The sequence below is a fragment of the Myiozetetes cayanensis genome, unplaced genomic scaffold (assembly GCF_022539395.1).
Source record: "Myiozetetes cayanensis isolate MyiCay16 unplaced genomic scaffold, myiCay2020 scf578, whole genome shotgun sequence".
NCBI lineage: Eukaryota > Metazoa > Chordata > Aves > Passeriformes > Tyrannidae > Myiozetetes > Myiozetetes cayanensis.
In genome coordinates, this window is record NW_026087829.1 from 1 (window position 1) to 23,189 (window position 23,189).

Below are 23,189 nucleotides of genomic sequence, written 5' to 3' on the forward strand. Positions count from 1 at the left end.
GGTTTTTACTCGGCCCCTTCTTCATCTTCACCATCCTCGTCCTCCCCGTCCACCAGCAGGGCCGCGTATTTGCTGGCGTGGCTGAACTGGGGAGGGGAAACCGGGAATTAGGGAGGGAATTCCACGGGAAAATGGGATCTGAGGGGGAAAACGACACCCAGGGGGGCAAAAATCCCAAAATAGGGGGGCAGAAACCTTAAAAAAGGGTCAAAACTCCCCAAAAAACAGGTCAGAGACCCCCTGGATTTGCTGGTGTGGCTGAACTGGGGAGGGGAAAAACCGGGAATTAGGGAGGGAATTCCATGGGAAAATGGGATCTGAGGGGGAAAATGATGCCAAGGGGGGCAAAAATCCCCAAAATAGGGGGGTAGAGACCTCCAAAAAGGGTCAAATCCCCTCCTAAAAGGGGATCAGAGATCCCAAAAATGGGGCTCAGCCCCCTGGATGTGCTGGCGTGGCTGAACTGGGGAGAAAAACAGGGAATTAGGGAGGGAATTCTGGGAATTCCATGGGAAAATGGGATCTGAGGGGAAAACGACACCCAGAGGGACAAAAATCCCAAAAATAGGGGGCAGAAACCTCAAAAATGGGGTCAAACTCCCCCAAAAAACAGGTCAGAGACCCCCTGGATTTGCTGGTGTGGCTGAACTGGGGGGGGGAAAACCGGGAATTAGGGAGGGAATTCTGGGAATTCCACAGGGAAATGGGATTTGTGGGGAAAAATGATGCCCAGGGGGGCAAAAATCCCCAAATCAGGGGGACAGAGACCTCAAGAAAGGGTCATAACCCCCCCAAAAGGGGTCAGAGACCCCCAAAAAGGGTCTCTCTGGACTGGGGGGGGTTCCCACCCCCCATTTTGGGGTCCCAACCCCCATTTTGGGGTCCTCACCCCCCCTTTAAGGGTCCCTCCCCCTATTCTGGGGTTCCAGCCCCCCCAAATCCTTTTTGGGGGGGGGTCCATCACCCCCATTTAGGGCCCCCCCCCCCATTTTGGGGTCCCACTCCCCTATTTTAGGGTCTCACCCACCACTTGGGGGTCCCAGCCCCCCCCATTTAAGGGTTCCCCCTATTTTGTGGGTACTCTCCCCCTCCCATTTTGGGGTCCCACCCCTATTTTGGGTCCCACCCCCATTTTGGGGTCCCCTCCCCGTTTTGGGGTCCCCCCATTCTGGGGTCCCCCCCGTTTTGGGGTCCCCCCATTCTGGGGTCCCCCCGTTTTGGGGTCCCCCTCATTTTGGGGTGTCCCCCCATTTTGGGGTCCCACTCCCCATTTTGGGATCCCCCTCATTCTGGGGTCCCCCCCATTTTGGGATCCCACTCCCCTATTTTGGGGTCCCCTCTCATGTTGGGGTCCCCCCTATTTTGGGTCCCCCTCAAATGTTGGGATCCCACCCCAATTTGGGGTCCCCTCCCATTTTGGGGTCTCCACCCATTTAGGATCCCCCATTTTGGGGTCCCACCCCCCATTTGGGATCCCATCCCCCTTTTGGGTCCCCCTCCCATTCTGGGGTCCCCTCCCCATTTTGGGGTCCCCCTCCCCATTTTGGGAGTCCCCCCTATTTTGGGGTCCCACCCCCATTTTAGGGTCCCCCTCCCCATTTTGGGGTCCCCCTCACCGTCGGGGGTCTCCTCCAGTTTCTTTGGCTCGGGGGCCGGGGGTCGAGCTCCTTCCGCTCCCTCCTGGGAGGGCAAAGGTCAGGGGGGACCCCAAATCTTGGGGGGGGGTCACCTATTGGGGTCCTCCCAGGGGGTGGTTTGGGGGTGATTTTGGGGGTATTTGGGGTGCATTGGGGGGTTATTTTGGGTGTTATTTTGGGGTTATTTTGGGGGGTCTCTCTCACCTGTCGGGGTCCCCCCCCGGGGTGGTTTGGGGGGTGTTTGGGGGTCACTTTGGGGTTATTTGGGGTTTTTTGGGGGTCTCACCTGTCAGGATCCCCCCCAGGGGTTTATTTGGGGGTTATTTTGGGGCGCATTTGGAGAATATTTTGGGGGTTATTTGGGGTTATTTTGGGATGATTCAGGGGTTATTTCGGGGTTATTTTGGGGTGTATTTGGGGGTTATTTGGGATATATTTGGGGGTTATTTGGGGTGTATTTGGGGGTGATTCTGGGGTTATTTGGGGTGTATTTTTGGGGTTATTTGGGGTTATTTTGGGTGTATTTGGGGAGCTATTTTGGGGTGTATTTGGGGCGACTCTGGGGGTTATTTTGGGGTGTATTTGGGGGTTATTTTGGGGTGCATTTAGGGGTTATTTTGGGGGGTTTTGGGGACTTATTTTGGGGTGTATTTGGGGGTGTATTTTGGGGTTATTTGGGGTGATTTTGGGGTTATTTTGGGGTGTATTTTGGGGTTATTTGGGGGTTATTTGGGGTGTATTTTGGGGGTTATTTTGGGTGTATTTGGGAGCTATTTTGGGGTGTATTTGGGGGTGTATTTTGGGGGTTATTTGGGGTGTATTTTGGGGTTATTTTGGGTGTATTTGGGAGCTATTTTGGGGTTATTTGGGATTATTTTGGGGTATATTTAGGGGTGATTCTGGGGGTTATTTTGGGATTATTTGGGGTGTATTCAGGGGTGATTCTGGGGGTTATTTTGGGATTATTTGGGGTGATTTTGGGGGGTCTCACCTGTCGGGGTCCCCCCTGTGGGGGTGTATTTGGGAGTTATTTTGGGGTATATTTGGGGGTGTATTTTGGGGTGTATTTGGGGGTGATTCTGGGGGTTATTTCAGGGTTATTTAGGGTGTATTTGGGGTTGATTCTGGGGGTTATTTGAGGTGTATTTGGGGGTTATTTTGGGGTGTATTTGGGGGTGATTCTGGGGGTTATTTGGGGATTATCTGGGGGTTATTTTGGGTGTATTTGGGGTGATTTTGGGGGGTCTCACCTGTCGGGGTCCCCCCCGGGGGGGCCTCGGCTGCAGCTCCTCCCTTTGGAGCCGCCGTCCCTGCCCCCCTCCGGCTTCGGCTCCTCTGCTGGGACAGGGGGGGGTCACAGGGACACCCCAAACCTCACAGAGACCCCCAGAGCCCCCCCCAAACCTCATAGAGACCCCCAGAGCCCCCCAAAACACACACAGAGACCCCCAGAGCCCCCCCAAACCTCATAGAGACCCCCAGAGCCCCCCAAAACACACAAAGAGACCCCCAAACACACACAGAGACCCCAGAGCCCCCAAAACCACACAGAGCCCCCAAAACACACCAGAGATCCCCCAGAGCCCCCCAAACCTCCCTGAGCCCCCCAAAACACCCACAGAGCCCCCAAAACACACACAGACCCCAGAGCCCCCCAAACACACACAGACCCCCAGAGCCCCCCAAACACACAAAGAGACCCCAGAGGCCCCCAAACCTCACAGAGACCCCCAGACCTCACAGGAGACCCCAGAGCCCCCAAACCTCACAGAGACCCCCAAACCTCACAGAGACCCCAGAGCCCCCAAAACACACAGAGACCCCAGACCTCCTGAGGCCCCCAAAACCTCCCCAGACCCCCAAACCCCCAGAGACCCCCAAAACAGAGACCACCAGAGCCCCCAAAGACCTCCCTGAGCCCCCCAAAACACACACAGACCCCAGAACCCCACAGAGACCCCCAAACATCCCTGAGCCTCCTAAAACCTCCTGAGCCCCCAAAGACCCCCAAACACACACAGAGACCCCCAAGACCTCCTGAGCCCCCAGAACCCCAGAGACCCCAAAAACTCCTGACCCCCTGAATCCCCAGAGACACCCCAAATCCCCCTCAACCCCCAAATCCTCCCCAAACCCCCAAAGGCCCCTCAAGCAGCCCCCAATCCCTCCCAATCCCCCAAAACCTCCCCAAATCTCCCTGCCCTTCCCAAAACCCCTAAGCCCTCCCCAAATCCCCCCTCCCCGTGCCCCTCGCTCTCACCTCTCCTCTGGGGTCCGGGGGCTCCCTCATCCCCGGGGAGGGGGCCGGAGGAGAGCCCCCGCTGGGGAGAGGACAAAGAGGGGGAGGGGTCAGAGGGGATGGGATGGGGAACAGCCCGGAATGCTGGGAATGTTGGGATTGTTGGGAATGTTGAGGAAGAGCCTGGGGGTCCCAGAGCCGCTTTGAGGCTGGAAAAGCCCCCAGGCCCCCTCCCCAAATTCCCCCTCAGCATTCCAGGACACCCACCCGGTGGGGAGGGCTGTTCCCAGTGGGATCCCTGGGAACACTCAGGGGTCAGGGGCTGGAAAAGCCCCCAACACTCCCAATTCCCACCCCCCAGCATTCCCAGACACCCACCCTGTGGGGGAGGGGCTCCCATTGGGACAATCTGGAGCTGGAAAAGCCCCCCCAAGCCCCCCATTTTCCAATCCCATCATTCCCAAAAACCCACCCGGTGGGGGAGGGGCTCCTGGGAACACTCTGAGGGCTGAAAAGCCCCCAGTCCCCAATTTCCAATCCCATCATCCCAGGACACCCACCCGGTGGGGGAGGGGCTCCCTGGGAACACTCAGGGGTTGAAAAGCCCCCCCAAGACCCCCAATTTCCAATCCCCTCATCCCAGAACACCCACCCTGTGGGGGAGGGCTGCTCCAGGGGGGCTCCCTGGGATTGAGATCCCTGGGATTGGGCTCCCTGGGATTGGGCTCCAGAGGGGGGGTTGCTGCTCTGGCTCCTCCTCATCCAGGCGTTCTCCTTGGGGGGAGGGGCCGGGACCACCCTGGGCCTGTCCTGGTGGGATTTGGGGGGAGGGGGCGACTCTGGCTCCTCCTCCCTGCCCGCCCCCCCCAGGGGCTCGCTCTCCGAGCAGTTTTCCAGGGATTTCTCGGATTTCTCGCTCTCCCTCCGGCGCGTGCCTGCGGGGGGGGAGGGTCACAGTGGGTTTGGGGGGATTTTGGGGGGCTTGGGGGATTTTGGGGGTTTGGGGGGTTTTGGGTGCTCCCCATCCCCACCCCCACTCACTGCGGCCGGGGGGGCCCGAGGGGGGCCCGGGGGTTCCCCTGGGAGGATTCGCTGCCGGTCCGGGATCGATCCGGGGTGTCCTCGCTGCGCCAGCTGGGGTGTCTGAGGGACAGGGATGGGATATGGGGTGGGATGGGATGGGATGGGATGGGATGGGATGGGATTGATGGGATTGATGGGATGGGATTGATGGGATGGGATACAGGGATGGGATGGATGGGATAGGATGGGATGGGATTGATGGGATGGGATTGATGGGATGGGATACAGGGATGGGAGGGATGGGATGGGATGGATGGGATTGGGAATGATGGGATGGGATGGGATGGGATGGGAGGGGATGGGATTGATGGGATGGGATGGGATGGGATGGGATGGGATGGGATGGGATTGATGGGATGGGATACAGGGATGGGATGGGATGGATGGGATGGATGGGATGGGATTGATGGGATGGGATACAGGGATGGGATGGGATGGGGGATAACAGAATGGGGGATATTGGGATGGAGGATGATGGGATGAGAAGGATGATGGAAAAGGGGATAATGGAATGGATGGGATAAAGGATATTGGGATGAAGGGTATTGGGATGAGGGATGATGGGATAGGGAATATTCGGTGGGAGATATTGGGATGGGGGATGATGGGATGGAGGATATTGGGATGAGGGGGATGGTGGGAAAGGGCTGGGACAGCCCCGGCCCTCCCGAGGGAGCAGCAGCCGCTTTCCCACGGGGATCGTTCCCTGCCCATCCCACATTTCCAGAGGGACCATTCCCAGCCATTCCCAGCTCTCCTGAGGGAACAGCACCCTCCCCATCCCACCTTTCCCAAGGGATTCCCTGCCTATCCATCCCACCTTCCCTTTGGAACTCCCTGCCTATCCATCCCACCTTTCCTTTGGAATTCCCCACCTATCTATCCCTCCTTTCCTTTGGATTCCCTGCCCACCCATCCCACCTTTCCCAAGGGATTTCCTGCCTATCTATCCCTCCTTTCCTTTGGATTCCCTGCCCGTCCACCCCACCTTCCCTTTGGATTCCCTGCCTATCCATCCCTCCTTTCCTTTGGAATTCCCTGCCCGTCCACCCCACCTTCCCTTTGGAATTCCCTGCCTATCTATCCCTCCTTTCCTTTGGAATTCCCTGCCTATCCATCCCACCTTTCCCAAGGGATTCCCTGCCTATTCATCCCTCCTTTCCTTTGGAATTCCCTGGCTATCCACCCCTCCTTTCCTTTGGAATTCACTACCTATCCATCCCACCTTTCCCAAGGGATTCCCTGCCCATCCATCCCACGTTTCCTTTGGAATTCACTGCCTATCCATCCCACCTTTCCTTTGGAATTCCCCACCTATCTGTCCCACCTTTCCTTTGGAACTCCCTGCCCGTCCATCCCACCTTTCCTTTGGAATTCACTACTTATCCATCCCACTTTTTCAAGCATTCCCTGCTCACCCATCCCACTTTTCCTTTGGAATTCCCTGCCTATCCACCCCACCTTTCCCTGCACACCACCTCCCCTCCTGCTCCCCCTTTCCCAGGGGATCATTCCCATCCCATCCCATCCCATCCCATCCCATCCCATCCCATCCCATCCCATCCCATCCCATCCCATCCCATCCATCCCATCCCATCCCCATCCCATCCCATCCCATCCCATCCCATCCCATCCCATCAATCCCATCCCATCCCATCCCATCCCATCCCATCCCATCCCATCCCATCCCATCCCATCCCATCCCATCAATCCCATCCCATTCCCACCTCTCCCGGGGTCTCCTGTCGATCCTCTTGTCATCCTCCAGCTGCCTCTGGAGCTTCTCCTGCTCCTTCTGGAGCCTCTCCTCCACCTCCCTGTCCCGGGCCGCGGTGTCCACGGGCCGGGCGCCCCCGAAGATGGAGGCGCTGCGGGAAGAGGGGGCGGCCCCGGAATTCTCCTCCTCCCGGGGGGCGCTCCGGGGCTTCAGGTTCAGCTTCGGCCGCTGCGGGGGCCCTGCGGGAACGGGAGAGGATTCCATGGGGATGGGGCAGGGGATGGGAATAATTCACGGGAATATCCCACGGGAATGTCCCATGGGAATGGAGCAGGGAATGGAGCAGGGAATGGAGCATGGGAATGGAACATGGGAATGGAACATGGGAATGGAATATGGGAATGGAATATGGGAATGGAGCAGGGAATGGAGCATGGGAATGGAGCACGGGAATAATTCACAAGAATGGGATATGGGAATGGAGCAGGGGATGGGATATGGGAATGGAATATGGGAATGGAGCGTGGGAATGGAGCATGGGAATGAACATGGGAATGGAGCAGGGGATGGGACATGGGAATATAACGGGAATGGAGCAGGGGATGGAGCATGGGAATAATCCACGGGAATATCCCATGGGAATGGAGCGTGGGAATGGGACGTGGGAATGGAACATGGGAATAAACATGGGAATAGGACATGGGAATGGGACGTGGGAATGGGATGTGGGAATGGAATGTGGAAATGGAATATGGGAATGAACATGGGAATGAACACGGGAATGGAGCGTGGGAATGGAACATGGGAATGGAACATGGGAATGAATATGGGAATGGAACATGGGAATATCCCACGGGAATGGAACATGGGAATGGAATGGACATGGGAATGGAGCATGGGAATGAATGTGGGAATGGAACATGGGAACATCCCACCCCGGTGGATGGGAGGGGGTGGGCATGGATCGACACGGTGTTCCCAGAGGGATTGGCTGCTCCCCATCCCAGCTTTCCCTGGGAACCTTTCCCATCCCACCTCCTCCAAGAGCCTTTTCCTGAGGGATCATTCCCAGCTTTCCCTGGGAACCATTCCCACCCCATCCCATCCCATCCCACCTTTCCCAGGGATCATCCCCATCCCATCCCTCTTTCCCAGGGATCATCCCCATCCCATCCCACCTTTCCCAAGGGATCATTCCCACCCCATTCCCACCTTTCCCAAGGGATCATTCCCACCCCATCCCACCTTTCCCAAGGGATCATTCCCACCCCATTCCACCTTTCCCAAGGGATCATCCCCATCCCATCCCATCTTTCCCAAGGGATCATTCCCACCCATCCCACTTTTCCAGGGACCGTTCCCATCTCATTCCAAGCTCCCTGAGCAACAATTCCCAATGGATGCTCCCCGTTCCCGTGTCCCACCCCTGTCGTCCCTCCGGAAGTCGTCCCTGCCGAAGTCGTCCCTGGAGTTCCAGCGGTCCCCGCGCTCGTCCCGGCGCTCGTAGCGATCGTCGTAGCCGCGGAAATCGTCGTCCCTCCGGAACCCACTGCCGAAGGGTCTGCGGCCACCCCCCATCCGGGAGTCATACCCTGCAGGGACACACGGATACTGCAGGAATGGACCCGGGAATGGCACTGGGAATGGCCACCCCCCATCCGGGAGTCATACCCTGCGGGAATGGACATGGATACAGCGGGAATGGACATGGATACAGCGGGAATGGCACTGGGAATGGACATGGATACAGCGGGAATGGCACTGGGAACTGCCCCAGGAATGGCCGAAGGGTCTGCGGCCACCCCCCATCTGGGAGTCAAATCCTGCAGAACACCGGGATACAGCGGGAATGGCACTGGGAATGGCCCTGGATACAGCGGGAACGGCCCTGGGAATGGCTGGGAATGGTGGGAACGGCCCCGGATACAGCAGGAACAGCCCCAGGAACGGTGCCAGAGACAGCGGGAACAGCCCCGGGAACAGCGGGAATGGCCGGGAATGGTGCCCAGTAGGGGATCTCGGGGCGTGGGGGACTCGTTCCCGCTCTTTCCAACCCTGGAATTCCCTGGGAATGTCTCATTCCCCTCCTTTGGAAAGTACCATTCCTGCTCTTTTCACCCCTAGAATTCCCTTGGGAATGTCTTGTTCCTGCTCTTTCAAACCCCAGAATTCCTTTGGGAATGTCTTGTTCCTGCTCTTTCAACCCCTGGAATTCCTTTGGGAATGTCTCTTTCCCGCCTTGGGAATGTCACATTCCCGCTCTCTCCACCTCTCAACTCCTTTGGGAATGTCTCGTTCCTGCTCCTTCCACCCTGGAATTCCCTGGGAATGTCTCATTCCCACTCTCTCACCCCCAGAATTCCCTTGGAAATATCCCGTTCCTGCTCTCTCCATCCCCAGAACTCCTTTGGGAATGTCCCACTCCTGCTCCTTCCACACTGGAATTCCCTGGGAATGTCCCGTTCCTGCCCTTTCCAGCCCTGGAACTTCTTTGGGAATGTCTCATTCTCTGGAATTCCCGTCAGGAATGTCCTGTTTCCCCTCTTTCCACCCTTGGATTTCCCATGGAATTCCCGGCGTTCCCTCCCTCACCCCGCTCGTAGTCCCTGCTCCGATCGTCGTAGCGGTCGCGGCTCCCGAATCCACGATCCAGGTCCCGCCGCGGCCCCTCCCGGAACCGATCGTCGTAACGGTCCCGGTACCCTGCGGAAACAGGGAATGGGGTGGGAATGGGAATGGGGGGCATGGGATGGGAATGGGGGCACGGGATGGGGGTGATGGGATGGGAATGGGAACCTCGTGAAGGAGCTCCGGGTGGGAACGAACTCTGGGAATGAACAAGCTCTGGGTGGGAACAAACGAGCTCCAGGTGGGAATGAAGGAGCTCCAGGTGGGAATGAAGGAGCTCCAGGAAGGAATAAATGACCCCTGTGTGGGAATGAAGGAGCTCCAGGTGGGACTCAACGAGCTCCAGGTGGGAATGAAGGAGCTCCAGGTGGGAATGAGCTCATGGAATGAAGGAGCTCCAGGTGGGAATGCATTCTGGGAATGAAGGAGCCCCAGGTGGGAATGAGGGAGCTCCAGGTGGGAATGAAGGAGCTCCAGGTGGGAATGAAGGAGCTCCAGGTGGCTCCTGACCCAGCTCCCAGGACAGGCCACATTCCCAGGATCCCAGAGGGGCTCCATCCCTGTGGGATCCCAGGGGAGGCTCCATCCCCAGTGTCCCTCCCTGTCCCCTCCCTCCCCCAGTGTCACTGACTGTCCCCGAAGGCATCGTCTCCAGTGTCCCTGACTGTCCCCAGTGTCACTCCCCAGTGTCCCCAGGGCTGTCCCCAGTGTCACTGACTGTCCCCAGTGTCACCAATGTCCCCCTGGTGTCACTGACTGTCCCCATTGTCCCCAGCATCCCCAGTGTCACTGACTGTCCCCAGAGTCCCCCTAGTGTCACTGACTGTCCCCAGTGTCCCTGGTGTCACTGACTGTCCCCAGTGTCCCCCCAGTGTCACTGACTGTCCCCAGCATCCCCAGTGTCCCTGACTGTCCCCAATGTCACTGACTGTCCCCAGCGTCCCTGACTGTCCCTGACTGTCCCCAATGTCCCCAGTGTCACTGACTGTCCCCAAGGCATCCCCAGTGTCACTGACTGTCCCCAGTGTCCCTCCCTGTCCCCAATGTCCCCCTGGTGTCACTGACTGTCCCCAGTGTCCCCCCAGTGTCACTGACTGTCCCCAGAGTCCCCCTGGTGTCACTGACTGTCCCCAGTGTCCCCCCAGTGTCACTGACTGTCCCCAGCATCCCCAGTGTCCCTGACTGTCCCCAATGTCACTGACTGTCCCCAGCATCCCCCCAGTGTCACTGACTGTCCCCAATGTCCCCTGGTGTCCCTGACTGTCCCCAATGTCCCCTGGTGTCCCTGACTGTCCCCAGCATCCCCCCAGTGTCACTGACTGTCCCCAGTGTCCCCTGGTGTCCTGTCCCCAATGTCCCCCAGTGTCACTGACTGTCCCAGCGTCGTCCCGCCAGGAGGTCGTGAAGGTGTCATCCCCAGTGTCCCCAGCATCCCCCAGTGTCCCCAATGTCCCCCAGTGTCACTGACTGTCCCCAGTGTCCCCAGCATCCCCCAGTGTCACTGACTGTCCCCAATGTCCCCAGTGTCCCCCAGTGTCACTGACTGTCCCCAGGGTGTCCCCAGGGTGTCCCTGACTGTCCCCCAGTGTCCCGAGTGTCCCCAGAGTCCCCCCAGTGTCACTGACTGTCCCCGAAGGCGTCGTCCCCGCGCCGGGGGGGGAGGTTGTCGAAGGCGTCGGGCGCGGCCGGCCGGGCCCTCCAATCGCTGTCCAAGCGCTCCGAGTCCCGGAAACGATCCCGGTCCCGCCCGAAACAGCGATCGTCACGGTCTGGGAGACACGGAATGGGAATGGAGAGGGAAAGGGACAGGGAACAGTGAGGGAATGGTGAGGGAATGGAGAGGGAACGGGAGAGGGAAAGGGAGAGGGAACGGTGAGGGAAAGGGAAAGGGACAGGGAATGGTGAGGGAAAAGAGAGAGGGAAAAGGGAGAGGGAAAAGGAAATGGAGAGGGAAAATGGAGAGAAAAAAGGGAGAGGGAATGGTGAGGGAAAGGGACAGGGAAAAAGATGTGGAGAGAGAAAGGGAGAGGGAAAAAGAAATGGAGAGGAAAAAGAGAGAGGGAAAAGGAAATGGAGAGGGAAAAGAGAGGGGAAAAGGAAATGGAGAGGTAAAAGAGAGAGGGAAAAGGAAATGGAGAGGGAAAAAGGAGAGGGAAAAGGAAATGGAGAGGGAAAAGAGGGAGGGAAAGGGAGACGGAAAAGGAAATGGAGAGGGAAAAGGGAGAGGGAAAATGGAGAGGAAAGAGAGAGGAAAAAGGAAATGGAAAGGGAAAAGGAGAGGGAAAAGGAAGAAGAAAAAGGGAGAAGGAAAAAAGGAATGGAGAGGGAAAAGGAGAGAGAAAAGGGAGAGGGAATAGTGAGGGAAAGGGACAGGGAAAAGGAACAGGGAAAGAAAAGGCAGAGGGAAAAGGGAGAGGGAAAAAGAAATGGAGAGGGAAAAGGAGAAGGAATAGTGAGGGAAAGGGACAAGGGAAAGGAAATGAAGAGGGAAAGGGAGAGGGAATGGTGAAGGAAAGGGAGATAGAAAAGGGAGAGGGAAAGAGAGAGGGAAAGAGTAAACGGAGAGAGAAAAGGAAATGGAGAGGAAAAAGAAAGAGGGAAAAGGAAAGGGAAAAGGAAAGGGAGAGGGAAAAGGAGAGGGAAAAGGGAGAGGGAATGGTGAGGGAAGAGGGGGAAGGGAGAAGGAGGGAAGGGAAAGGGGAAGAGGGAAAGAGGAAAAGAGAAAATGAAAAAGGGAAGGAAAGAAAGGGAAAAATAAAAGAAAAAGGAAAGAGAAAAGAAAAAGGAAAGGAAAATGAAAGGGAGAAAGAGTAGGAAAAAGAAAGACAAAAGGAGAGAAAAAGAGAAGGGAGAACAAAAGGGACAGAAGAGAGAAGGGAACAAGAATAAAGGGAAAAAGGGAAAAAAGGGAAAAGGAATAAAAAGGCAAAGGGTCAGGGCAGGGGCAACCCCAACCCCATCCCCAAATCCCATCCTCGATCCTCATTCCTCACTTCCCTTCCTTCCCTTCCTTCAGCCTTCCCTTCCTTCCCTTCCTTCCCTTCACCTTCGCTTCCATTCCTTGCCAAACCTTCCCAAACCTTCCCAAACCTTCCCAAACCTTCCCAATCCCAATGCTCACCTTTATCCTGAGCTTGATCCGCCACATCCACTCGTATCCTTCTGTTTCCTAAGGACTGGGAATGGCAGGGGGCCGGGAATGGGCCGGGAATTCCTTCCCAACATCCCCCCAGACCCTCCCCCCTCCCACTGGGAGCCATTCCCTCTTTTCCTGCCACTCCTGGGAGTCCCTCCAGGGATGGGATTTACTGGGATGGGAACCCCCAGGGATGGGATGGGATGGGATTTCCTGGGATAGGATCCCCCAGGATGGGATTTACTGGGATGGGACTCACTGGGATTCTCCAGGCTGGGATTCCCAGGGATGGGGTTCCCAGGAATAGGATGGAATTCCAGGGATGGGTTGGGATTTCCCAGGGCTGGGACCACCAGGGATGGGCTGGGATTGCCTGGGCTGGGCTGGAACTCCCTGGGATGGGATTGCAGGGATAGGCTGGGATTCTCAGGATGCCTGGGCTGGGCTGGGACTCCCTGGGATGGGATTCCTGGGATGGGCTGGGATTCCAGGGATGGGATTCCAGGGATGGGCTGGGATTCCAGCAGGATGGGGATGGATGGGATGGGATGGGATCCCTAGGCTGGGATGGGATTCGACTCCCTGGGATGGGTTGGGATTCCAGGGATGGGCTGGGATTCCCCAGGATGGGATGGGATTCCCTGGAATGGGATGGGATGGGATGGGATCGGATGGGATGGGATGGGATGGGATGGGATGGGATGGGATGGGATGGGATGGAATGGGATGGGATGGGATGGGATGGGATGGGAGGGGATGGGATGGGATAGGATGGGAGGGGATGGATGGGATGGGATGGGATGGGATGGGATGGGATGGAATGGGATGGAAAGGGATGGGAGGGGATTCCAGGGATGGGATGGGATTCCAGGGATGGGATGGGATTCCAGGGATGGGCTGGGATTCCCCAGGATGGGATGGGTTTGGATTCCAGGAATGGGTTGGGATTCCCCAGGATGGGCTGGGATTCCAGGGATGAGCTGGGATTCCCGGGACGGGATGGGATGGGATGGGATGGGCTGAGATTCCCCAGGCTGGGGTTCCTTGGGTTGGGCTGGGATTTTCCAGGCTGGGCTGGGATTTTCCAGGCTGGGCTGGGATTTTCCAGGCTGGGCTGGGATTCCAGGGCTGGGCTGGGCTTGGGATTCCTTGGAATGGGCTGGGATTCCCAGGTCTCACCTCCTCGTTGAGGCTCAGGGCCTGGAACAGGGAGTCGATGTCCTCGAACTCGGCGTAGCCGAAGCCTTTCAAGCGCTCGGGGTTGGTCGGTTCCCGAGGCAGCCGCACCGCGCTGATCTGGGAACGGGAACAGGGAATGGGAGTGACACCCAGGGAATGGGAATGCTGGGATACAGCTGGGAATGCTCCCCAGGGAATGGGAATGCTGGGACACACCTGGGAATGACACCCAGGGAATGGGAATGCTGGGACACAGCTGGGAATGTTGGGACACAGCTGGGAATGACACCCAGGGAATGGGAATGCCACTCCAGGGAGCAGGGAATGCCAAGACACAGCTGGGAATGCTCCCCAAGGAATGGGAATGCTGAGCCCAAAGCTGGGAATGCTCAGACAGGGGCTGGGAATGCTCCCCAAGGAATGGGAATGACTGAGCTCCAGGGCTGGAATGCTCAAGGAATGGGAATGACCTCCAGGCTGGGATGCCACCAGGGGCTGGGAATGCTGGCAGCTCCAGGGGAGCATGGGAATGCCACTCCAGGGGCTGGGAATGCTCAGACAGGGGCTGGGAATGCTCAGACAGGGGCTGGGAATGCTGAGCCAGGGCTGGGAATGCTGAGCCCAGAGCTGGGAATTCTACTCCAGGAGCTGGGAATGCTGAGCCCAGAGCTGGGAATTCTGCTCCAGGAGCTGGGAATGCCGCCTCAGGGAGCAGGGAATGCCACCCAGGGACTGAGAATGCCACCCCAGGGGCTGGGAATGCCACTCCAGGGGCTGGGAATGCATCAGGCTGAGAATCCACTCAGGGGCTGGGAATGCATCACATAAGCTCCAGGAGCTGGGAGTGGTGCTGGGATTCACTGGGATGGGATTCACTGGGATGGGAATCCGTGATTCCCTCGGGATCAACCCCCAGCCCCCCCAGATCCGAGGGGGCGGATCCGGCACCGAATCCCCGCTGTCGTTCCCAGCCTGCGGAGCGCGACTCACGTTGAGGCCCCGGAAGAAATCCTTGATGGAGTCCTCGGTGACGTCGTAGGGGAGGTTCCCCAGGAAGGCCGTGTACGGGGGGGACTTGGGCAGGCGGCTCCTGTCGATGTTGGGCTCGCGGGCGGCGCGCGGCGCCGTGGGCAGCAGCGAGCGGTCGATCGGCGGCGCCCGGTACACGTCGTCGTCGTTGCTGTGCCACGTGGTGGAGGCTGCGGGGAACGGGCAGAGGTGACGGGGGGGATGGTATGGGGGGTGGGGGGAGACTGGAGTCAATCAGAGTCAACTGGGGTCAATCAGAGTCAACTGGAGTCAACCAGAGTCAACTGGGGTCAACCAGAGTCAACTGGAGTCAATCAGAGTCAACTGGAGGCAATCAGAGTCAACTGGAGTCAACCAGAGTCAACTGGAGGCAAGCAGAGTCAACTGGGGTCAATCAGAGTCAACTGGAGTCAATCAGAGTCAACTGGGGTGATCTGGAGGTGACTGGGGTCAACCGGAGTCAACTGGAGTCAACCAGAGTCAACTGGAGTCAACCAGAGTCAACTGGGGTCAACCAGAGTCAACTGGAGTCAACCAGAGTCAACTGGGGTCAACCAGAGTCAACTGGAGTCAATCAGAGTCAAATGGGGTCATTTGGAGTCAACCAGAATCAACTAGAACAAACTGGGTTAACTGGAGCCAGTCAGAGTTAATGAGTCAACTGGGTCAACTGGGTCAACTGGAATCATCTGGAATCAACCGGAGTCAACCGGAGTCACCAAATCATCCCCAAACCCAACCAGAGACATCCAGAGTCAGCTGGAACCCGCTGGAGGCTCCCAAAGGCAACTGGGTCAACTGGAGACAACTGGAACCAACTGGGTTAACTGGAGACAACTGGAACCAACTGGGTCAACTGGAGACAACTGGAACCAACTGGGTCAACTGGAGACAACTGGAACCAACTGGGTTAACTGGAGTCAACTGGAACCAACTGGGTCAACTGGAGACAACTGGAACCAACTGGGACAACTGGAGTTGACTGGAACCAACTGGGTCAACTGGAGCCAACTGGAATAACTGGGACAACTGGAGCCAACTGGAATCAGCTGGGTTAACTGGAGTCAACTGGGACCAACTGGGTCAGCTGGAGTCAACTGGAACCAGCTGGGTCAGCTGGGTCGACTGGAACTAAATGGGTCAACTGGAGTCAGACTGGAACCAGCTGGGACAACTGGAGTTGATTGGAACTGTGTCAGCTGGGCTGACTGGAACCAACTGGGTCAACTGGAGTCGACTGGAACTAACTGGGTCAACTGGAGACAACTGGAACCAACTGGGTTAACTGGAGTCAACTGGAACCAACCAGGACAACTGGAGTTGACTGGAACCAACTGGGTCCACTGGAGTCAACTGGAACCAACTGGGTCAACTGGAGTCGACTGGAACTAACTGGGTCAACTGGAGTTGACTGGAACCAACTGGGTCAACTGGAGTTAGTTGGAACTGTGTCAACTGGAGACAACTGGAACCAACTGGGTCAACTGGAGTCGACTGGAACTAACTGGGTCAACTGGAGTCAACTGGAACCAACTGGGTCAACTGGAGTTAGTTGGAACTGTGTCAACTGGAGTTGACTGGAACCAACTGGGTTAACTGGAACCAACTGGGTTAACTGGAGTCAACTGGAACCAACTGGGTTAACTGGAACCAACTGGATTAACTGGAGTCAACTGGAACAACTGGGTCAACTGGAACCAACTGGGTCAACCGGAGTCAGCAAATCATCCCAAAAATTCACCCCTCTGGAGTCCCCCAGAGCCAACCACAAATCTGACACCGACTGGCACTCGAGGGGCTGGGAATGCCGATCCCAGAGTCAGGAATGCCGATCTGGGAGCCGGGAATGCCGATCTGGGAGCTGGGAATGCCAATCCCAGAGTCGGGAATGTTGATCCTAGAGTCAGGAATGTCGGTCTAGGAGCTGGGAATGCCGATCCCAGAGCCGGGAATGCCAATCCCAGCCCAAGAAATGCCAATCTCAGAGTCGGGAATGGCACTCTGGGAGCTGGAAATGCCAAACTGGGAGGGTGGAATGGCTGGGAATGGCACTCTGGGAGCTGGGAATGCTGATCTGGGAATGCCTCTCCCATGCCCAGGAACAGCACTCCCATCCCAGGAATGCCGTTCTGGCCATTCCCATCTCCAGGAACACCATTCCCACCCTGGGACTGCTGTTCCCATCCCAGGAATGCCGATTTGGGAGCCAGGAGTGTTGTTCCCACCCATGGAATGCTGTTCCCACCCCCAGGAATGCTGTTCCCATCCTGGGAATGCCGTTCCCATTGCTGGGACTGCCCATTCCCATCCCCTGGAACACCATTCCCATCCCCAGGAATGCCATTCCCAATATCCCAGAATGCCGTTCCCATCCCCAGGAATTCTGTTCCCACTATCCTGGACTGCTATTCCCACTATATTGGACTGCTGTTCCCACCCTGGACTGCCATTCCCATTATCCCAGAATGCCATTCCCACCATCCCGGACTGCCATTCCCACCTTCCCATCCTGGGAATGCCGCTCCCATGTTCCCACTATCTCGGAATGCCATTCCCATGTTCCCACTATCCTGGAATGCTGTTCCCATTTCCCATCCCTGGACTGCCATTCCCATATTCCCAATTTGCCAGGAATGCCATTCCCACGTTCCCACTATCCCGGGAATGCTGTTCCCACTATCCCAGAATCCTATTCATAATCTCCTGGAATGCCGTTCCCACTGTCCTGGGAACACTGTTCCCATCCCAGTCTGCCGTTCCCACATTCCCACTCTCCTGGAATGCCGTTCCCATCCCAGACTGCCGTTCCCATGTTCCCAATCTCCTGGAATGCCGTTCCCATCCCGGAATGCCGTTCCCACGTTCCCAATCTCCCGGAATGCCGTTCCCACGTTCCCAGTCTCCTGGAATGCCGTTCCCATCCTGGGAATGCCATTCCCACATTCTCAATCTCTCGGGAATGCCGTTCCCATCCCAGACTGCCGTTCCCACGCTCCCAGTCTCCCAGGACTGCCATTCCCATCCCAGACTGCCGTTCCCACGTTCCCAGTCTCCTGGAACACCATTCCCATCCCAGTCTGCTGTTCCCACATTCCCACTCTCCTGGAACACTATTCCCATCCCAGTCTGCTGTTCCCACATTCCCACTCTCCTGGAACACTATTCCCATCCCAGTCTGCCGTTCCCACGCTCCCAATCTCCCGGAATGCCATTCCCATCCCGGGAATGCCGTTGTCACGTTCCCACTCTCCTGGGAATGCCGCTCCCACCCCCGCTCACCGTCCAGGTCGTCGGTCTCGTCGGCCCAGCTGACGGGTTTGGGGATGAAGGTGGGGCCGCCCCCGCCCCCCCCGTCCTCGGCCAGGAAATCCGTCAGGGTCAGGGTCTTGCCCTTCTTGGGCTTCTTCTTCGCCGCCGCTGCCAACGGGGACGGGAACGGCCGTTAGAGACGTGGGATGGGAATGGGGGTTTGAGATGTGGGAACGGGAATGGGAACGAGAGTTAGAGACGTGGGAATGGGAATGGGAATGGGAATGGGGGGTAGAGATGTGGGAATGGGAATGGGGGTTAGAGACGTGGGAATGGGAATGGGAACGAGAGTTAGAGACCAGGGAATGGGAATGGGAATGGGAACAGCGGTTAGAGATGTGGGATGGGAATGGGAATGAGAGATAGAGATGTGGGAATGGGAATGGGGGTTAGAGATGTGGGATGGGAATGGGAATGGGGGTTAGAGACGTGGGATGGGAATGGGGGGTAGAGACCTGGGATGGGAATGGGGGTTAGAGACATGGGATGGGAATGGGAATGGGGGTAGAGACGTGGGAATGGGAATGGGGGGTAGAGATGTGGGAACGGGAATGGGGGGTAGAGACGTGGGAATGGGAACGAGAGTTAGAGACCAGGGAATGGGAATGGGGGTTAGAGATGTGGGAACGGGAACGGCCACGAGAGTTAGAGATGTGGGAATGGGAATGGGGGGTAGAGATGTGGGAATGGGAATGGGAACGAGAGTTAGAGATGTGGGAATGGGAACAGGGGTTAGAGACCAGGGAATGGGAACGGGAATGAGAGTTAGAGACCGTGGGATGGGAATGGGAACAGGGGTTAGAGAGGAGGACATGGGAATGGGGGTTAGGGACATGGGAATGGGAATGGGGGTTAGGGACATGGGAATGGGGGTTAGAGACATGGGAATGGGGGTTAGGGACATGGGAATGGGGGTTAGAGACATGGGAATGGGGGTTAGGGACATGGGAATGGGGGTTAGAGACATGGGATGGGAATGGGAATGGGGGTTAGAGACATGGGAATGGGAATGGAGGTTAGGGACATGGGAATGGGAATGGAGGTTAGGGACATGGGAATGGGGGTTTGAGACATGGGAATGGGGGTTAGGGACATGGGAATGGAGGTTAGGGACATGGGAATGGGGGTTAGGGACATGGGAATGGAGGTTAGGGACATGGGAATGGGGGTTAGGGACATGGGAATGGGGGTTTGAGACGTGGGAATGGGGGTTTGAGACATGGGAATGGGGGTTAGGGACATGGGAATGGGAATGGGGGTTAGGGACATGGGAATGGGGGTTAGAGATGTGGGAATGGGGGTTAGGGACATGGGAATGGGGGTTAGGGACATGGGAATGGGGGTTAGGGACATGGGAATGGGGGTTTGAGACCATGGGAGCAACAACGTGGATTAGAGACCAGGGAATGGGAATGGGAGAGAGAAAGGGAATGGGAACAGCAGCTGGGAATGGGAAGAGGAGAAGGAATGGGAGAGGGACAGAGTTACACTGGGAATGGGAATGGAGAGGGTTTAGACTGGGAGGGGGGGAGAGGGAATGGGAATAGTAACAAGAATGGGAATGGGTGAGGGGTTAGAGTGGGAATGGGAATGGAATGGGAATAGGAGAGGGTTAGACCGGGAATGGGAGAGATGGGTTAGAGCAGGAATGGGATGGGAATGGGCTTAGAGTAGGACTAGGAATGGGATTGGAGAGGGAATGGGAATGAGAGGGCAGAGGGCTCAGAAAAGGATTGGGAATGGAGAGGGAATGGGAGAAAGGGAATGGGAATGAGAGGGCAGAGGGGTCAGAAAAGGATTGGGAATGGAGAGGGAATGGGAGAAAGGGAATGGGAATGAGAGGGCAGAGGGGTTAGGGTAGGACTGGGAATGGGGAGGGAATGGGAGAGGGTTAGAGTGGGACTGGGAATGGGATCTGAGAGGGAATGGGAGAGGGGTCGGGCAGGGAATGGGATTGGAGAGGATGGGAGAGGGAACAGAGAAGGGATGGGAGAGGGAATGGGGGGGATGAGAGGAGGGATGGGAGGGGGGTGGGGACATGGAGGGGACTGGGACACTGGGATGGGACAGGGAACACTGGGATGGGACAGTGGGATGGGCCATGGGGTGCCAAGAGGGCAAATGGGGCACTGGGACAGGACAGGAAGCGGGACAGGAGGGGACAGGAAGCACCAGAATGGGACAGGATGCACTGGGAGGGGACAGGAGGGGACAGGAGATGGGACACAGACACTGGGAGGGGACAGGAGCCACCAGGAGGGGACAGGAAGGGACAGGAGGCACCACCACCAACCCTGCCCTGTTCCATTTTATCCCCTGTTTCCAATGGGAATCCCCCTCATCCCATCCCATCCCGGGGTGGGGGGAGCAGCTCCCGCTCCACAATTCCCGAGGTTTCCTCCACAATTCCCGAGGTTTCCTCCACAATTCCCGAGGTTTCCTCCACAATTCCCGAGGTTTCTCCGCAATGGAGGTTCCTCCACAGTCCCGGGTTCCGGCAGAGCCCCAGCCCCGCCACCCCAGGATCCAAACTCCGCCTTTTCCAGGGAAAATCCTTCCGGGTGGAGCCGGGAATGGGGGCTGGGAACACCCCCGAGCCCCCCAGCAGGAATTTGGGGGGTTAATTCCGCTCCCGGGGGAAAAGGGGGAAGGGAAAACCGATGGATTTGAAGGATGGGACAGGGAAAGGCTTGGGAAAAACATTCCCTTTTTTTTATTTCTTTTTTTAAGGGAGAAATGAGGAATTTTTGGGGTGGTTGGAGCTTCCCGGGAGGGGGGGGGGTGGGGATTTTTAACCCTCGGCTGGGAGTGGGATAATTAATGAGTTAATAATTAATTAATTAATTAATTAACAGATGAACCTTAACCAGGGTGAAAGGGCTGGAGGTGGGATGGGCCTGGAAGGGGGATATTCCATGGAAATCCCGCAGGGATTCAACAACCCCGTGGGAATTTGATGGGGGAGGGAAAACCCTCCAGCCCCCCAAAATCTTCCTCCTCTGCTCCCCCTTTTCCCCTCCCCTCCCAAACTGGGATTTTTGGGAATCCTGTGGGATCCATCCCTTGGAGGCGGGGGGGAACCAGTCCAGGATCCCCCTGGGAATGAGGGAGGGGAGCACTTGGGGCCTCTGGAAAACCGGGATAACTCCTGGATGAGGGTGGGAAACACCTGACCTTGGGGGGGATCAAATCACCACATTTGGGGGCTCTGGGGGGGTCAAATCCCACCCCCCCCATTACTGACCATTGAGGGGGGCTGGGAGGGGTTAAATCCCCCCATTTGGGGGTCTGGGAAGGGGTCAAATCCCCCCATCTGGGGGCTCTAAGGGGGGGTCAAATCCTCTCCTTTAGGAGCTGGGGGGGGTCCAATCACCCCCCATGACTGACCATTGTGCCCCCCCCCCTCCAAAACCGAGCCCAAGGACCCTCAAGGACACCTGGGGGGGGTTGTTCTGCTCCAACCCTTGGTGTGGGGTGTTGATTTTTTTTTGGGGGGAGAAGGATTTGGGGGGGGGAGAGAAGGATTTTTGGGGGGTGTCTTACCCTCCCCTCCCCCTCCCCAAAATTCCGTGACAGTTTGGCCCCGGCCTCTCCCCCAAAAAGTGGGGCCACGTAGGCGCCCCCTTCGCGCACGCGCAGAGCACTGCCCGGCGCGCCCCGTCAATCACCGGCCCCCAACCAATGGGAGGCCGCGATGGGGGGAAGGGGACACGTGGAGGGACACGCACCCGTCAATCAAGGGCCGCGCGCGCCCTTCGGCAATGGGAGGCCGCGCTCGGGAGGACACGTCAATCAAAGGGCGCGCGCCCCCTCGACCAATGGGAGGCGGCGGAGCAGGAAACGGGAGGGAAAGGGGGGAAGAGGGAAGGTGGGAGGCCCGCCCTGAGGGGACGCGCTGAGGGACAGGACGGGAAGGGAAGAGGGGGTCGGTTTTGCCGCCGCTCCCCCGTTTATCGCACCGCCGCCCCCGAAGCTCCGGCAGCAGGCGCGGCAGGGCCCGCAGAGGCGGCGGGGCCGCGGCAGGGGCGGCGCGGGGGCGCGGCGGGCCCGGCGGGCGGCAGGGGGCGCGGGCCGCGGCGCTGCGCTCACCTGGGGCCGCCATGTTGGGACAGAGGCAGAGCAGGCAAAGGGCCCGGATGGACGGGGCACGTGACCACGGCGGCGCCCCGGGGCAGGGCCACGGCACAGGGGCAGGGCTACGGCCGGAGGGGGCGGGGCCAGGGAGGGCACTCCGTGTTTGGCGGCGCCGCCCGCGCCGGATTTGGGGGACAGAGGACCCCAAATAGGGACCCCTCGGGGCCGGGACCTCCGGCACTGAGACCCCCACAGGGACCTCCGAGCATTGACATCCTCCATACCGGGACCCCTTGGAGCCAGGACCCCTCGGGCACCGCGACTCCCACAGGGACCCCCGGGCATTGACGTCCTCCATACCGGGACCCCCGGGAACGCCCCCACCGGGGACCCCCGGGGCGGTGACATCGCCTCCCCAACTCCAGCAGGGGTGAAAGGAACCCCTGGAACCGGGACCCCCAGGCAATGACACCCCCCGGCACCAGGATCGCACCTCCGGGACCCCCGGGACCTCCCGGCACTGATACCCACCCCCCCCAGTCCCCCAGGAACCGGGACCCCCCGGCACTGAGGGCCCGTGGGACCCTGGCACTTGGATCCCCCACAGCAAGACTCCCCCCACCGGGACCTCCCCGAGCACTGAGACCCCCGGCACCAAGACACTCCCCCGGGACACCAGGACCCTCTGGAACCAGGACCCTCCCAGGGACCCCTGAGACCCCCAGGATCCCTGGGCACTGATACCGCTGACCCCTGGGACATCAGAGACCCCCTTCTGGACCCTGCCGGGCTCTGACACTCCCAAAGGACCCTTTAGGGACCCCTGGGAACTTGAGCTCCCACATCGGGACCACCCCCTTGCCCCCGAAACCCGGGACCTCCTGGCAGTGGGACCACCCCCCGCCCCCGGCATCCGACACTGGGACCCCCTGCACCGACACCCTGGGACCCCCACCCTGGGACCCCCTAGGGCACTGACCCCAGGCATGGCCATGGGACCCCCTCCGTGTTCCACCCTCCCGTGCCCCCGGGAGCTGGGTGGGATCGATCCCGAGCAGGGGGATCCCTTGGGTTCCAATGCTTGGGGTCGCACAGTTTGGGGGTGTCGATGCCGCTCCCGGCACCCCAAAATGGGGGTGGGGTGGGTAGGGGTGTCCG

The 23,189-nt window shown here is 58.3% G+C and overlaps 1 protein-coding gene across 1 annotated transcript; it reads right to left on the reverse strand.

The window, feature by feature from the left end:
* Positions 1–5: 5 nt before the first annotated feature.
* Positions 6–22,121, reverse strand: EIF4B (eukaryotic translation initiation factor 4B). Its single transcript, XM_050334721.1, is given in 17 exon segments — positions 6–97; positions 1,626–1,652; positions 2,871–2,975; positions 3,898–3,934; positions 3,937–3,958; positions 4,529–4,811; positions 4,918–4,937; positions 4,939–5,019; positions 6,687–6,915; positions 8,101–8,268; positions 9,269–9,379; positions 10,930–11,073; positions 12,426–12,480; positions 13,620–13,736; positions 14,610–14,818; positions 17,928–18,065; positions 22,047–22,121. Coding segments are annotated over 17 exon segments (1,851 nt in total). The 5' UTR covers positions 22,060–22,121.
* Positions 22,122–23,189: the final 1,068 nt, after the last annotated feature.